Source organism: Fringilla coelebs (genome assembly GCF_963513975.1).
Source record: "Fringilla coelebs genome assembly, chromosome: 14".
NCBI lineage: Eukaryota > Metazoa > Chordata > Aves > Passeriformes > Fringillidae > Fringilla > Fringilla coelebs.
Window position 1 is genome coordinate 16,259,108 of NC_140040.1, and position 18,553 is coordinate 16,277,660.

General features: G+C 41.5%; 1 protein-coding gene across 2 annotated transcripts in view; it reads right to left on the reverse strand.

The window, feature by feature from the left end:
• The window catches only part of ADAMTS18 (ADAM metallopeptidase with thrombospondin type 1 motif 18), a gene marked incomplete at both ends in the record, with an annotated part of 76,164 nt that overhangs the window by 41,741 nt on the left and 15,870 nt on the right, over positions 1–18,553 (reverse strand). For both annotated transcript variants that reach the window (XM_084214877.1, XM_084214876.1), the window contains 3 exons: positions 781–864; positions 1,562–1,761; positions 5,435–5,717. In XM_084214877.1, coding sequence (XP_084071003.1) covers positions 781–864; positions 1,562–1,761; positions 5,435–5,717 — 567 coding nt within the window. The remainder of the gene's footprint in view (positions 1–780; positions 865–1,561; positions 1,762–5,434; positions 5,718–18,553) is intronic.

Here is an 18,553-nt window from a genome sequence, read left to right on the forward strand (position 1 = left end):
GCTTAGGGAAAAGGGAGTTAATATTCCATATTTGTTCCACATCAGTTTATGTATTCCCACGTTGACTGTCTGTGATGGCTGAGTCAGCTGATGAGGGAATGTCTTACAACTGTAAAACAAAGCTGGGCCTCTCCCCAGAAACACAGATATTTCCAAAGCTGGTGGCTGGAATTAGTGTACAAATATATTTGATTCTTGAGAATGCTGAACAGCAAGCCGTATTCAATATTGTGATTATAGTGAATTGTAATTGCTAGGGAAGAAGAGTATTATCCAAGTAGCTCAACCCTTCACAAGTTTCTTTTCAGCAAGAGAGATTTTTGTCTTTTTTTGTCCCAGCACCTTTGACACAAGAATTGGCTCCACTCCCACCTTTTGTTCCATGTTTTCTTCAGTTTGGGACTTCTGACTCCTTAGCACTTTTGATCACCACACCTTAGAAAGCTCAGTTCAAAATTATTCCATTTATTTAAATACTTATTAAATAGACTTCTAATTCCAGCCATTTCTCCTCAAGGAAATGCTAGAAAGCATTAGATTTTATCTTACTGGAAGCATTTCAATGCTTTTAAAGAATATTTATAAGAAATGAAGAATTTAGAATCAAAACCCAAGAAGCAGTGAAAAGTAGAAAGTGTCATTTGGAGATTTTGGCAGTTTTAATCTTCTTCTCACACTCTATGCCTTAAGAAACCTCCCTGCACATAATGTGGGAGCCCCCAACTCCCAATGAACAGCAGCAAATGAAGTAGCTCAGACAAAAACTCTGACACAACTTACAGGCTCTTGTTCCAAAAGAAGCAGGCTCACAACAATAATGTTTATATCACTTCCAATTGTTCCATCCTTAAACAGACTAGAGACCTGCAAAGATTATTGGAGAGGAAATATCACCTACATGCATAATCCCTTTTTAATAGATTAAACATATGTACTCTATTATTGCCTTGGACTTCAATTTTCAGCACTAACTTATGGAGTTAGACACCTTGTAGGATTAACCCAAAAGAGCTCAACCCAGAAGAATTATGCCCCAAACTACACTTAGTCAAAAACCTTCTATTGACTTCAATGGGCTTTGATCTGTCCTTGCTCTCCTGGATCAAGTGTGATTAAGGCCAAAGTTAAAGCTCAAGTTCTGCAGTACAAAAGTAAAGAGCAAGGCCATGCAGAAAAACATATTTCTAGTCAAATGATATCAATTTTATAGAAATATATTTGTGCTTTCTCAAATAAGTGTTTCTAGGAGACGTGAGATGAAACAGATAAAGCTTCATGAGATTAAATGAAGGTTTCAATTTCAGAGTGTCTGCCTTTTTTGTACTGCACAGGAAGTATATTAAAATTTAACATTTCAAATACTTTCTAATTAGCTGTGATGTTCTAAAGATAAGTATTTAAAGGCTTTTTGATAAAAGTACTACATTTGATGATGCTTGAAGAAAGGCTTGCAAGAGGTGTCTCTGCTCTTTTTGTCATGAGTATTTGTTTAATAAAAGATCCTACTCTGACACACAAATATTCCCCAGAGAAAAGACACTTCAGTGACACCACTCCTTACCATGTTCATGACTGTTAAGATATATGTTGTCACATTTTCCTTGCCGTGTTTCTCCAACATTTTTTTATCTGCCACAACAAGGGTTTCGACATTTAGACTTCCATTTTTCTGAATTTTAGCAGATGATCTTTTGAACCTCGCAGAAGTCCCGTACTCATCTGAGCGAATGTAGGTCTCTTCTGTGGGTGGCTGGGGTGCATCTAAAAGGAAATAAAACTGTTTTGGAAAGAGTTCAGATCACCCATGAACAGTTTCATCAGAAAATGAAGTATCACAGGTTTAAAGCCTTAGATTATTTTTATAGCATGTGATTTAATACTTCTGGCCAAGTTCTTCCATATTTATTAAAAAGGACCTGATTCATTCCTGAGGGAAGGACTGCTACAGGGAGAGAAGGAAATGGGAGAACCACATTCGTATTCAATAAGCAGTTTAAAATAAGGAATTAATCTAATAAAATGGTAGCATCTGTGCAAAAAAATACGACAGATTTTTTAACAGAGTATCTGCATTTTTCCTGTCCTTCTGATAACTTCCTGAGGTGTTTGGCATGTGCTACTTACATAGCAGTTGGCAAAAAAGTCCTTTCCACAACAAATGTCCACGGGCAGCACAGAAATCAGATACACACCACAAGTAAATTCCTGCCAGCCTGATATTGGGACTGACTTTGGCCTTCCATGCCAAACTGCCAGGAGATTATTCCTGCTGGGAATGTATTTACTGAGTCAGGCAATGCCAAGGAGGGCTTGACAACAGGCAGTGCACATCCCAATTCCAGGGAGCATTTTCTCCCTCTGTGCTGGTGCAGCACAGGCAGTGGCACAGCTGGAGAGGGGTTTCTACTCCAGCTCTTCAGGGAACCAGAAATCATGAAGAGAAATCCATCTCCCACATCCTACAGTGCTCCTGCTATCCACAGGTTCTTCTGCATAAACCTACACTGCCTTTGCATCAAGAATTAACTCAACAGCCAATTTAACAAACTCTTTGGATAAAAATGGGGTTTTTTTGACACAGGATGTAACAAGACAAGGGAGGGCGCCTCAGGTAATGAAAAAAATCCTGCCTGTTCCTCATCAGAAATTTATTCCAAAGAGCTAAAACAGACCCTCTGTTCTTCCCTGCTAATCTGGAGAATCAGGAACACCACAGAATGCACTACAGTGGTCTGGTCCCAAGAACTCAGCATTCTGGTGTGCATTTTACACACAAAGGACCAGGTTATGGTGATTTTCAAGTGTGCCACTCATTATACACAACCATCCTTTACAAGCTCAAAGGACTTTTCTATTCTGGGAGCACATCAAGACACAAGGACTGGCCTCAGCCAAGAGGGCAGGGCTCAGCTCAAGGCACATCAGTGCCCAGGTACTGTTTTGAAGGCAGTACAGCTCCAGTGCTTTGGACACACATATCCATGAGCAGAGACATTTTGCTCTTGAATATATCCATGAGCAAAGAAGTTTTGCTCTTGAATTTATTTCACTGCTACTCAGAAAACCTAAGCAGCAGCAGTTTCCGTGCATGTTTTACTAACTATAATCCAGTCAACTCTCATCATCTAAAAGCATTTAGGTTGTGACAAAGAGTTTGGGAGATGATTAACTGGCTTTTCTAGTGCTTACAAAGTCCCTGCACATGAAATTTAAAAGATGGTGTGTGGGACAAGTTATTTTTATGACACCCAAGTGGCAATGTGCTCTTCCCTCTTACTGCTCAGCAAGTTTGATTTCATTCTTAGGTTAGGTTAAATTAACCCTGACTAGGCAGGGTTAATAGCAGAGGACCCCCTTTTATCAGCCTGAATTCTCCAACCCACTGTTCATTCGAGCTGAAACTCTATTCCAGGTGACCAGATTGGATTTAGCTGAAAATTTCAAATTTATATGACTCCAGATCTCAGAATAAGATCAGGAAAACAATGTAAAAACTTTAAAATAGGAAAAAAAATAAGGCAATAAGAAAAAAAGTACCAAATACTCATAGAAAAAGTGGTCCCTTTACTTTATCTATGTGTATTTGGTACTTTTTTTCTTATTAATTTCTTCTGCATGCTGTATTTTCCTCTACTCAATTAAACAATGACGCATGATTTTATTTATATTTCATTCAGTGAACATGAGATTGATTTGTTCTATGAATTAACCACGACTGGGTGTGGAAATAAGTTGTTATTTTTAGAACTCCTTCCTTTCTCCAAAAAGGTTACAGGTATGAACTGCACAAAGTGAAAGACCACAGGGAGTGAAAAGAAAGAGTTTTGTGGGTAAGGTGCTTAAATGCCATCTTGCTGACTCAGATCCTAAGAGTGTGCCTGACATCAAGTTCCTAAACAATGATGAGTAAATCACTTTACTAAATTCATCTTAGTTGGATGCCAACTGCATGTTCTTCATTTAACTCAAAACCTGCTTTAATATGCAGCTAAGAGCTCATAGCTATAAGTGAAATTATTGAATAAATGGATATACATGTAGACTTACCAAAGCACAAAGTATTTTAAAGAAAATTCAGTTTCTCAATTAGGTTCCCAGAATCAGTGGTTACTTCTGACCTCTCCTGTGTCTGTGACCCATTCATAAGACAAAAATTGCAATAATATCTTCTCACATCCCAGGAGGTCATACAAATACAGTGTTCAAAATGCTCTCCTCTATTATAGGGATAAGCACTGTGTAAAAGCTCAAGAGGACATGGATCATTCTCATTTTGGGCAAGCAAAGGAGGAGCAGTAAACAAAGCACACACTCAGTGGACAATCCAAACAAAATGGGCCAGTGTAGAGCAGAGCAGAGCACCCTCAGCCCAGCTCTGCAGCAGGAAAACCAGACAGCAGGGAAAGGGAGGATGCAATGAGGCAGTTTGGGATTGCAGTAGGAGGCAAATGTTTACAGGTTGAATCACAGGCTTGTGCATCTGGCATTTGAGGGTTGGCTTAAAAACCCAGGGGGAAGGATTTCTGAAATTTTAATAAGCCGCTTGTTTTCAGGCTTCAGTCTCAGCCAGCCACCTTCCCACTAACTTCTTTCTCATTCCTTCTATTTATTTTCTCCTTCTTCCTTACACACCTTTGGAAAAGGAAGCTGCTCATTTTCTAAGAACTTCTGTAGGAAGTTGGAAGAGTATAAGTGGACTCAGGCACTGTTTTCAATACTGTTTGCAGTCCTGGAAACCCTCATTAAGAAACTCAGCTCAGAAGCTGGTCAGCTTTCAAAAAGACTCAACTGAATGCTAAAAGTACAGATATAAGGTCCAAGGGGGCTCTAAAATGTTCTGCAATTTGAGGGCCTAATGAAGGACTCAGAATGGATCTTGGCAGGATAATATATTTCAATATATTTTTTAAGACATGGCTCCAAAATCTTATTTAAACAATTTACATGGGTGGTTCTCTTTGAAGATCTCAGTTGCTGAAAATTTCATTATCAAATGGTGAGTTCTGAAAGACTTTTTCTCTATCCTCTCAGAAATTAATGATTTTGAAGCTTTTAGCTCCATCTAATTAATTTTTTATCCCCTATCTAACAGAGGGAAGTTCAGGGACTTGGCATCCATCACTGTGCAGAACTGCTTACTGAAAACTATGTCAATATGAAAAAAAAAAATCACCACTGGGATCTTTTAATCTAGGCAAAGCACAAGAAAACTAAACAGTGATTCTGATGGCTTAATAAAAGAGATGACTCTAGGAACTTAGGGCAAAACTCAAGTTTCTTATATGCGTTTCACGTTAGAAATATATAACTTAAAGTCACTACTCCTCCACCCCGAAGGGATGCGAAGAGATGTGAAGCACACCTCGGCACCACCACAGGACACAGCCTGAAACAGCCACTACCTCAAGAAAGGAGAGAAAGTTTCCTTACATACATTTCTTGCGACGTCCACAAAAATGCTGCTTTTGGAACCGTCCGTGGCGGTACCCGCCGGCCGGCGCGCGGTGCGCGTGGGATGCGCGCGTTCCGCGCCGCTCCCAGGGGGAGGATTTGGGATGGGGCTGGGCTGGGGGCCCGTGCACCTGCCCCTCGGCAGTCCGCTTGTACAGCACGTGCGGGTGGTGGCCGGCGGGAGACGTGTAGTTGTGCTGCCGGGCCAGCTGCTGAGGTAGCGGGGAGATCAGGAACTCCATCTGCCGCGTCCGTATCAAACCCGACTGAAAAGAGACACGGCACCACGCGTTAGACAGGAGGCGTCAGCTGGCAGCAGTGACCTTCCTGCAAAGCCCAGACTGACCACACCTTGGCTCTGGTTAGCCACTCAAGGTACAGATTATTCAGGTAATGATCTGGATATTCCTGTGTAAATGTGAATCGTTTCCTTTTACAGACGACCATTTTCCCATTTGGAAAAACACAAACCAGGAAGGTTGTGGGATGGTGCAGTGATTAAAACCGTGACAGATGTGCAGCACAGCACCTTCACACAACAGCATGGATAGTTTCATATGCAATATTAACCCATTCTTCACAGTACAGGTTTGCTTGTGTACAGGATATACATAAAAAGGAAATGCTTTTGGAAAATACAACTTCTCATAGGTGCACATATCATAAAAGAAAATATTTGAATTAAGGTTCACAGTTTTTTCGCAACAAGGTATTACCAAACAGGACTCTCAGACTTAAGGGCATTCCAAGTAGAAAATGACATGACAGGTCAGCAGCACAAAGCTGAAACATCTGAACATTTAAGGACCACCATTCAGTAATCAACTCCCTGCAACTTAATCATAATTTAAACACAATGTAAGATGTATACCTTCCTTCAAGGGAAAGCTAATCAGTAAAGGCAAGTATCTGATGGTTTTCCTTCTTGGATCTCTGAAAGACACAAGTATGGGAAAACTACAGTGTAGTTTTCACATAGGATCTGTGCATAAAACTGCACATGTGATGAAGTGTTTCCAGGATCAGGGCCAGGGAAATGTGGGTGGCACTGAGGAAGTATTTCCATGCAGCTCATTAATCAGTTATGATTTTATTTCATTTCTTGGTTTTGTAAAACATGTTGTAATAAACACCCTTTTTTACCAAGTCAAAAACCAAAAAGAAGTTTCATCAGGTAATTCTATTACATTATATACGTAATACTAGATACAGATTTTTGGTTTGGATCAGTGAGGCTCTACCATGTGCCAACACCCTCCTGCCAAAACTGACATCCCACGAGGACTACATATCTCTTAGACTTCAGAAAAATATGTGCAGACAAACAAATGTCAATTTGAAACCATCTTGCCGCACATCTTGAGTCCTCCAAGACCATGATTCCAACCTCTTTCCTCAAAAAAATCTTTGAAAATGCAGACATGTCACATGTATCACCTCTTCCCTTCTGAAATGGATGTTCTTCTTCAGAGCAACCTCCCAGGGCCGGAATGCCATGGGTAAGACCAGGAGAGCAGTTTGAATGCCTAATGTAAGCATTGTATTTTTTAAGGATCTGTGGAATTTTCTGCGCTTTAAGAACTGTTTCCCAAGAGGAAAACTCAACACAGTGAAAAGCAAGTGAAAATTGAAAGTTACATATGAATCTTCACAGCTTTAACCGTTAACTAAACCAATGCAGAAACTGATTTTAAGTCTATTCCAGGTGGAAAGATTTATCAAAGATCTACAGGTCCTCAACAGACTACAGTCATCCACTGCACTCTTTTCATAGAAATTCTCTTCTGTTGATCCAAATCAAAGGCAGCTTTGCAGTACTCCCCAATATAAGCATCTTTCACAGGGGCCCAATAACAATGTGACACTGTGATCTCAGTTTTGGCAATAGAAGAGATTCCACACTATGAACTGAGAGGGTCTAATTGCCCCCTGAAAAAATAATAATAATAATAATAATAATAATAATAATAATAATAATAATAATAATAATAATAGTAGTAGTAGTAGTAGTAGTAGTCAACAACAATAACAACAACACACACAAATTATATTCTGATACACAATTGTCCCGTTCTCCTCTCTTCCACATGAATTCATAATTAGGTATCTCAACCTGTATCTACTTAACATTCTAAAAGAAGGTTAAAATTGCCTCCATCAATAAAAGACAGGTTTTAAATAATTGACAGGAATTTAACTCGCCTGCTCACTGCAATAAGTTGGCATATTTCAAATGTCAGATCACATTTGGTCATGACAAAGTACTCTCCTGTAGGAAAGATGACCAATATTTTAATCCTTATGATGTGTGTCATCACACAATTTACAAGTGGTTCTGAGAGTCAATCTTTATCTTGAATGCACTGATAATTGGGCACTGCTAAGACTTTTTTTTCAAGCTGGAAAACAGAAATGTAGTGAATCTGGTTCTTATTTCCCGATTTTAAAGGCTTCCACATCTGAAATTATTCCTGTAGGATTCATTTTGTAAATGATTCGAACCATATGGAAAAAAAAGGGGGTTCTACATTTTCCTGTAAGAAACTGCCCCTGATGCACAAGAAGTCTCAGCCCCAAACATCATTTCTATATTTAACATTATAAGGATGGATTGAGAATTCGTGGTTGTGGGGGAAGAAGTGACTGAATTCTGGACCCTTCTTGTATTTTGCTGTACCTTCACAGAGGCAATAGCTGGCTGAGTGCCTTACAAATGTAGTCACTTTTTTCCAACAGAAATGACCCTAAATCTCCAATAAGATATTTTTCCTTTGGGTTTCACATCAAGCTCATCCTCCAAGATGAAAAATGCTGTGTGAATGAAAGATACCTTCTTTTTGATAACATCCAGTTTTATGAAGTTGTGAAGTTGTCAAGAAGAAAGGAGAAGTGCCACAGAGCAGTCTGGACACTCATTCAATCACACACCATTTGCCATTTTTTCCAGGCATGGGATGGTTTCAAGCATTTGTGTTGAATTAATCACTCTGGGAATTCCAAAGCAATGCAGAGAATGCTGACCTGGCTTCAGACAGATCTGCAGCCCTCTGGAGCACTGCACAGGGGGCAGTGGGGCAACAACAGCCAGGTACTTTTCCTGCAGGTCCTGAAGTTGTTGTGTTGGGTGGAGCAAAGTGGCCAATGGCTCCACTGTGCTGGCTGGCACACATGCCAGCTGAGAAATGCCCCAGCACAGAGGCAGGAGATTCATCTTTTCATTCTTTTTCTTCTTCATTCAGATGCACAGATTCATCTTTTCTAGCTTTACACCAAGAAGGAATTCCAGTTTTTGAAGGCCAGATTTTGGTTGCTGTGTACTCCTGGGTATGCTGGGAATTTTTTTCTACAAATACATGAAACATCTCCATAATTGTGAGTTAGATTCAATGTATTCATCCAGCTCAAGTAATTCAGAACAAATACTGTCAAAACTGCCATGGAAATTTTTGTATTGTGTTTTCTGCTTTAGCTTTATGTATTACATGTGATTTTCCCTGAATCAAGGATGACTTTCCATGAACCTCGATGGGTTTAGGGCACAATGAGGAGAGGGTCAGATAGGTCAAAATTCCATTTTTATTTCAGATTCTCTGCAATTATAACACCACGAGAGGAAGCAGGATGACAAAATCTAACATTCTTGTAAGTCTAGACAACACAGCATGAAAAAGGCCAGGGACTCCTGTCTATTCCTTCTGTATCCCACTGTGGCTATCACTAATAATAGCAATAATTGTGAGAATATGGTGGGAAGGAACACCCAAGAGATTGCTCAGTTGGAATTTGCTGTTCTCTTCTTCCCTCACAGCACATATTTGCTATCCTTCTGGAAGGGATATTCCATGCCATTGGAAAGAAAATTGAAAGACACAAGTTGACCTGTGTGGTTAGCAAATAATTTTGAATCAATAATTTAGAGGAACTTGCAGTTTGTTTGTAGAAAAGCTGAGAAGAGATAAAAAGGCAACATTTCTCCTCCTCTCGTTATTTGTTATGAAATGTTTGCTTAGCTCTGGGCTAAAGGAATGTTCAGAACCAATACACCTCTGTGAAATTCTTCAGTATCTGGCTGTTATCACCACGGTAAGGAACCTGCTCTGTTTTCTTGGTGTGTTTCAAAAGGAAGAACAATTTCAAAATGAGATTTGGACCAAGGCAATGGCAACATGGTATCTGCTTCAAGAATTTTTCATTGAACATGGACTACAAATTGTAAAAATAAGGAGAATTTGTTTAAACCACTGAAAAAGATCATCTTAACTACACAAAATCAGGTAGATTTTCCACTGATTTTCAATCCACAAGGAAGAAATTTCAGGGTCACTAACATATCTGTCCCTAACACATCTCATTGGCCTCTTACTGGAACAGCAGAGGCTGCTCCCACTTGCTCCCCTGTGTTCCTAGACTCAGAGTGGAGCCTCTGGCAGCTCACCAGCCTGTAAACCTCATTCACTTTGGGGTTTCAGCATCTCCAGAAAAAACAGACCCTCCATAAAAAGCAGAGCAGAGACAGTAAGTGAAGGATTTGCAGAACTTCTGCTCCTCTCCCATGATTTAACAAAGCTGAGTGCTGACAAATCCTCACTCCAGACTGGGAAAGCCTTGTGTCTGAGGGTTCTCTGTTTTCATACAAGGCACTTTGATTACATGCTAATTAAACTGAAGGCAACAGCTTTATGCATATTAAAATTAGAGGAGTTTAAGAAACCAGATGCAAATAATGGGGTAAAAGCCTAAGAAAATGAAACTGAGAATTAAAAAAGATGAATAATTGAATTTCAGTGTCTCTGCTAAGCGTAGCTACTCAATACTGACTGATGTAAAGTTAAATTACAGTTTGCACAAGAACAAGAGTATCTCAACTAAATGAGGTATGAAAAAGCATGCACATATTTCCTAAGGAATACTACTCATACCCAGAATGCCTTATTCAGGGTTAGGAGCATATACATAAAATAAGGTGTTAAAAAATCCACTGTGTCTTAACTAAAACAATGGCCAAAAAAATCCATGAAATCTATACCATTATGTGGATGTGAGCGTGCTCAAGATGAAAAATCACTAAAAAGGAAGAATTAAATGTCATTTCACACCCATTAAAATAGTTCCAAATATTCATGAAATGTTTTAAAAGACTTGACAAAAGGCCAACTGAAATTGGCATAAAGCTTTCTACAGACTTCAGTGGACATTGATCCAAGACTTCTGTTATTTCCCAACTGTCCAGCTCCTAAAAGAACCCAAACCATTGATTCAAACACATCCCAAAAAGAATTACAGAACGTGAAGTGCAGAGACATAAAGTACAGTCTTTAGTTCTACTTAAAACACATAAAAATGTAAACTAAGAACTTCCCTGAAAAACAAAGAATAAGGAGAGCAGATGACCTATGAACTATGGTTGCTGGTTATTTAAAACCATCTGAGGCCAAAGATTCCTAGAAATCTGATATGCACATCACAGTGTGGTTGGGGCTATCTCACATCACAGCATACTGGAGTCTTTGCTCATTCACTCTGCAGAGACAAAACTCATGAAATTACCTTACCTGCAGCTCATTTTCATCCAACTCTTGGTTCCTGCCCCAACGCTCTGTTAATTCTTCAGTGCTTTGGCACCACAAAGGAAACACAAAAGGCCCAGCTCTGTCACCAGAGCTTTCCATTGCTGGAGGAGAGACTGTCCTCACTCAGCTGTCCCACCTGGGGGTTCTGCCTGCTAGACCATTTCCCACATGGAACCAAGGGCAGCTTGGAAGCCAAAAGAGGGCATGGCAGAGACCCAGAGAGCACAAAGCTGTTCACACAGCTCAGAGCTCCCTGACAAAGCTGCCTTTTGGCCAACACTGGTCTCTGGAATTGGGCAGATGTCCATTTTTAAACACCAGCATACAGCAACACGTGCTAGAAGGGGAGAGAGGTCTCCCTGTAAGTCCTGTACCTCTGCTCAGACTCCACCCCAGACCCAGGGGAGATGAAGGATGTCAGAACACAGGACATCCCTCTGGCTGTCCTGAACAGCCAAGACCCCTGCCAGGGGGCTCTGAGACCCTGGCACAGAGCCCAAGATGCCTGTGTTTTGATTCTGACCTGTGGAGCAAGTTACCAACCTTCAATGAAGATCTGCAAGCCGCAAAAGTATAAGTAGAATGATAGTGAATTTATCATGGGGTGAAAAAGTAGATTTTGGGGTTTTTAGAATGGGGGTTCAGGGGGCAAGATGGAGGGATCTGGGCATGTCCAGCCTTGCTCCTTCTTCTTCTTGGCCTCCATCTTCTGCTGTGATGGTGGCACTTTGGGATTGGTTTAGAGTAGAAGCTCACTGTCTAACATAGGTGATGGGTATTGGGAAGTTATTGTAAATATTGTACACGTAGTTTTTAGTATAAAAAGATAACACCCCCCGGGGGCAGGCAGAGTGCCTCTGTCTGTCCTGCTGAGCAGACCTTGGCAGGCCAGGAGAAAGAATTTTATAGATAAGGAACAATAAACAACCTTGAGACCGAGAACTGAAGAGCTCTGACTCGTTCTTCAACCACCAGGCTGGGAAAAGAGACTTTAACCCATCTCAGGGTCACTGTGAGCAGCTAAAACCTCGAGACAAGGGAGGCCTTTCTCTCGGCTTTCATGAGCACATCATGGCCATGCCCTCACCGAGCACAGAAACCACCCTGGTGTTTGCCACCATCCCTCTGCTCCTGCCTGGAACACACATTTGCCAGAGCAAGGCAGCCCAGCCCAGGAGCCACAGGTCTGCTCAGAGCCTGGCTATCGAGAGGAGCTCAGCACAACATCCACATTGGACACAGCATTTCATAACAGTGAGTTCAGGGCAGCAGCGAGCTCAGAAACATTTCTAATGTCCCCGTGGACAAACCCGTGAGGAGGTGGCAGTCCCTGTGCACCAGCAGAGACAAAACCCTGCCAAGACAGCAGGGGAAGTGCCAGCTGCTTAGAACAGGTTCTGGGTTAAGCCTTGAAAATGTGGTAAATGTATCATTTTCTCACTTATGCCAAGGAATCCCAGGAAGAATAAAGTCCTGTTAAGTTTGCCAACATTCATCTTATGAATTCCTCTGTCCTCCAAAGCAAGGGTATTCAACCAATACCATCATGAAGCTGTCCAAAGAACTCCTGCATCATGTAAGTAGTTTAAATAATAAATGATTGTTTCTTTAGGGAATGTGTAATGAAGTAGACTCACCTCTTGGGATGGGTTAAGTTGGTAGTCTGAAAAATATGTGAGACTATAACCTTACTACAGTCATAAGCAAAACTACTTCCAAGAATTATAGCCAGCAGGATAGTACAGCCTGACCTGGAACTGCAGATACCCGATAGCACTGACTGACTTTTTGAGAGATGGCTTATTGAGCCCCTCTCAAGTTAGGGTCACAGTGTCAATGCTCTGGAAAATATAATCAAAATGAGCAAATTAAGATGTGAAAGTAGGTAGAAAAAAAATGACAAGCAGCATATCTGGAAAGGAGAAAGGGGCTGAATTGCAGAAAGTGTTGCTGAGGTGAAAGATATTTTTACCCTCGGGAAGCATCAGGAGCAAAGAGCCAAGCCAATGGCAGTAAATCATGGTAATTAAGGGAGTACCTTCCCTCTCCACTCTGACCCACAGCCCTTTTTCTGGGAGGTAGCTGCAGCCACAAGGCTGAGGGGCACTTTGTCTCCTTTTGTCCCCCTGAGAAGGGCACTTACACCATGCACCCACGTTGCTGAAGCACTGGGTCAATGGAACAAGCTTCTGAGACACCGTGACAGAGACACAATCCCTGATCCACCAACAAAAAGTGAAAAGTCTGGACCCTAAATCCATACACAGATTGTTAAATTAATGACAGACTTTTACAGAGTGTTAAGCACCCAGGAGCTCCCATTGAGCTGAACATTGTCTGTGCAAGCATTTCCAGAGTGCTTTTATACCAATTTGGGAAGGAAAATGTTCTGGGAAACTAGTGAGAATGGACTCTCATGAGGTTTCCAATAATACACATGTATTATTGAAGTCAGAAATCCCACGAGTAAAACTCAGAGCATGTTCATTTTTGATCCTATCCCAAACCAGGCAGCACAAAGGCATGCGAACACACTGAAGGGAAGAGAGAATTTCAGTTAACTAAACTTTTCCCTAGCTTTTATGTTTGCCAAAAAAATTCACCCACCCTCCAGAAAAGTATCAAGCCTGTTAAAGGGCAGTTCCTGATGCTGGCCCCAGAGTCAGGGAAGTACAAAATGATGTTTTATGGGACTGGGTCCTTGGCTGATGAGAATAACCTCAGCAGACCTTTGCTGATTTTCACCAGACTGGAATACCTGGCTCTGTACCACACCAAATGTTTAAGTTAAGCTAATGGCCCTTATACACACTAAAATATTTTTTATCATGAAAGAAGCATTAGAATCGTTGGTTGCCTTTTCTGACTTGAGAATTGTCAGCAGATGGCATTTTTCTTTAGAATCTGACTCAGAAAAATAACTCAATTATTCTGTTTTCTAACATCATATAGATTTCTTGCCAATGTAAAATGTTAAGGGTTCTTAACAATACAGTATTTTATTACCTGACGATCTGACAGAAGGAGAGTACAAGGTTTAAATTGCCAGTCTGAGTTAGCCATGAAAGACTACTCTGTTTGGTTGCTCAAAAGAAGTGCTATGCAGAACAGTCAGCAATTAAAACAAGGTAACAAAATTGCATGTCTTTAATTATTCCTATATGAACAAAAGCCAGAGTTATCTCTGAATAGTGCCTTTGTATTTCTGCAGTTGACTGAGCTTGTTTCAAACGTCTTAATGCAACCCCCTGTCAGCATATGGCAAATAAGGAAATATTCTTATTTGTTCCTCCACTTACGGTAATTGAACCAGTCACATTGGTATTTAAATGCATTAAATTGGTATTTATTGCAGGGTAATGAGATATTCTAGAACTAACACAAAGTTGATTGCTTTGCCACAGATTAAATACTTGCTTGTCAGTACGTGAGCTCGCTCATTTCTCATGTTTTGGGTTTAAAAAAAAGCCAAAAACCAAAAAGAAACCACCCCAGGAGCAGGCACGATAAATGAATAGAAGAAAAATACTAATGCAAACTACAGCATAACCACACTAACTGTGCACCAATGTGAAGTGCCAGAGGTTTACCAAGCTACAGTCAGGATCACTTCATTTACAATTCCATCAGTGGGGCTCTTTGGCTCCCTAGAAAGGTTTTGGAAGGCAATTAGCTAAAACCAACAGCTCAAATTTAGCCTTGGTAGCTGTACAAGCACTTGGGCATGGCCTGTTTAAGCAAATCCCTGCAACTGTAAGATAAAATCTAGAGCTTTTATTAGTTATGACAGTTCTGAAATCCATCACAAAGCAAACAGGAAACAGCAGGATTATTTAATGAGTGCATTTATGCTTCACTTTCCCTAAAAAGAGGCAGCCCACTATTTGTCGTGTGCTGACAGTTGATTAGTTACTTAGGGTACCCCAAGAATAACAGAAAAGCTGACTTCAGAGGGTAGCTCAGTGTGTCCCCTGAGCTAACATCCCATGTAACTAGGTGCACAGCCTCAGAGAACACTCCAGGTGAGAGCAGGATTACCTTTAGAAACCTTCAAAAGCACAGGAAATGCAGCTCTCCCTCTGTCCTGTCATCCTCTGTAACACCACAAAACAAAAGCACCATTTAGGCCCCTCTTAAATATCTGAAATGTGCCTTAAGATGCGCAGATCTTCAGACAGAGCAGCGTTTCTCCCTAAGGTGGGTTTGCTATGAATTATTGATGCTGCTCAAGGGATTAGGTGAAATGAAAATGCTCTGGCAAGATTCTCCTCCCTCTTTGTGTGCAGCTAATCAATTTTACAGGGCTGGAGTTCAGGTGCACCAATATTCTAGGGACAGTGCATGCCTTCTTAATGAAGCTGCTGCTCCTGGAGTGGTAATAAAGGCAAAACCAATAAGATTAGGGCAGAGTGACACAGAAAATTAACAGCTTTTAAAAAAACCCAAAAAACCAAAAAACCCCAAACAACTGATGATATATAACTAAAATCAGTACTTGGAAATTCCTTTTCCATAGGTACTTAGCATTAACAGATGCTTGCTTGAGTGTTTCTGATCAGCAACATTCCTCCCTATCAGACAGGCAACTCCAAACATTAAAAGTCATGAATCAGGCCTTGCAGGAAACACAACTATAAATTATGAGATTTTTAAAAATAATGCCAAAGGGCTTCAGTGTTTTATTTTCTTTCTGATTTCTTGAACCATTTTCAGCTGAGCTTTTAAAAGTTTTTTTTATCCTTTATAATCATGTATACTAGAATCAAAGTTGAGTGGGGTTGGGGTTTATTTTAGAGAAAAAAACCAGCTTTTCCTGTGATGATGGGACTTTGGCAGCTGGACCCTTCAGAACATTTCATATTGTAAGTGAGAATTAGGCAAGGCTTCATACTCCCTCTCCCTTACAGGACACCCTGTTGAGGTTGCAGACAATAGAGAGAGAAGACACTTGCCCAAGCACTGAGACACCACTTGGAGCTACCTGATGGCAGAACCTTCCCTCTGGGCTGCAATGAGTTACACCCAACTGCAGCAAAGCCTCAAGCAAATGCTCCCCACATCTGGTGGCTCCCTACCCATACCCACATCTCCCCAGAGCAGATCCTCCAGATACGAGCTTTACCCTGCCAGAGCTGATGCAAATGAATTTGAGGGGGCAGAAGATCTGAGCCTGTCTGACCTGGGATAATTTGCATTCAAACAAAATAAATCCAGCTCAATTCCCATAGCAATTTTGCTCTGCTATGAATAGCTCAGGCAGCTCCAATAAGGAGGAGCTCGGGTTACATCTGATTGCCAGCTGTATTGCTTACTAAGAAGTTAGGTCAGTGCTTCCCAACCTTTTAATTTTCCTTGTTGGAGTATACATTGCCATGGATTAGTTACATGAGAGAGTGGTCACAAGGAACTCTGTAGGGAGCAAAGTATCAGCTTTGCTGATATTCCACATACACAGACATATCCATATGTTGAAATATCTACGTGGGAAGGAGAAAGGGAGTGGAACAAAAGAGCTTAGGACATTAAGGGAATGGAAAACAAGAAGCAAAGATGGCCCAAGAGTGAGAATGTCAGGCTGGCGCCTGGGCTATCTGGATTAAACTCCCTGCTCTTCAGCATTTCAGCTTCTCTGTTCCTTATTCGTCAGTTTAATAGGCAGGATTCTGTAATCAATATAGAAAATGCTCATGAAGGACTCGTGAAGGCTCACATTTGACCCTGGCTGGGTTGTTCTGTTAAAGTGCTTCCACCTCCTCTACACTAAGCTGCAGCCCCAGCCTTCAGGCTGCCCCCCAGCCAGAGCTGTGACCCAGGAGCACAGAGACCCAGAGCACAACCAGGTGTGTGCCAGCTGACAGAGCTCCCAGCTGGCACTGCCCTGGTCAGGGACACCGTCCCCAAGCACAGCCCTGTCCCCCAGCACACCCTGGGCACTGCCAGGTGGCTCCAGCACTGAGCCAGAAACACGCAGCACAGCCAGCTCTGGAGGGCTGCAGCTGTGCTCAGCACCGGGAATTCCTGTGCCACGGGGCACCCTGCTTGTCAGGCCTTCAGAGAAAGGGTGGTCCCTGGTGCCAGGGGGTCAAACCCAGCTGGGGATGGGACACCACATGGGCACTCCTCTGCACCAGGCTGGCACCGCTGGGAGAGGCAGAGCAGGGGACAATCAATGGCATCCTCTGCCCTTTTGCTGCTGTAATCTCTTTGAAGCAGAACAGCAGCCTGGGTGTGTCTGAATCTCTTCTTGCCACCACGAAAAGGTACAACAGTAACACAGTGACTGTAATACACACAATTAAACCCAACATACAAGGCAGCAGCAGCCCAGAAATCCACCAAGTTGAAATAAGACTTCATCCTTTTCTCAGTTCCCCATGACATTAAAAACCTGCTCAACAGCAACTCCACATAACACTCCCATGACCACACAAACACCCTCAGCATTCAGGACTTACTTTACATGGGCATTTAAATAGTTATTTAAAAGATAGATGTAATAAGATACATCTACATTCCATGGCATGGAAAAGCCTCATATTTGTAGGCCCTGCTTACAGTCACAAAACCTGCCTGCACCATATTGCACTGCCAAGGGAACCCTGAGTCCAGACAGTCTCTGTCTCCCTCCTTTTAGCCAAATGCCACCAATCTGCACTGCTCAGCCATTCTACCTTGGGTCTGCTCTAAAGCTGTGCTCTCATTCACTCCTCTGCCACAAATTAGCCTCAGCTTCTATTTTAAGGGAATGATGCCCAAGGGTGAGCATGTTGTAACTGCCCTGCTGGAGTAAATGAAAAATTTTGTTAGCCTGTGACAAACCAAGCAAGATTTCCTGCTTTTAATAATATCGTAAGTGAAAGTTTGATAAAAAAAAAAATTTTGGTATTGTTTTCTAAATTTCTGTAGTAGAAATAACTCTGATGGCATGCAAAACCCACCACAACGAGGTCCTGGTTTGGTATAAAATAAAACATAATGCCACAACTGTCTTAAAATGGACACAGAAATATTACTGAATACTGGACCAGGTTGTGGTAAGGTGAGGTAAATCCATTTTTTGACCCAATGCATCAATTTACAGCTCCTGCCATGCTGTCTGTGACAAGGTCAGACCCAACACACAGGTCTAAAGCAGCATTTGGAGTGGCAACCAGTGACTTCCAGGTATTCAGCCCCATGTTTGACTTGGATCCCCTGAACAGGTCTGCAGAACTAAACTGCTCATGAAAGGTTACACTGATTTTACCATCATCAGACTTTAGTACAAGCATCTGAATTATGCAACCGTTTAGCAGGGATGAGTGTTAAGAAAACAGTGGGGGGAAAAGGCAGTGGGAGCATTTACTTGTGTCTTTTCACTGAAGAAATCCATTCAGTTACGTGTTATGTCAGCAAAGCACCATTTGCCAGTGTTTCCATGCAAGTGAACAGCATTTCTTCACAAAAGCATCTCTTCAGTAGAGTGCTTTCAGCACAACACCTTACATATAAGGCTCTCAAAGTATAGTCTGTGGATCAAAGATCAAGATCAA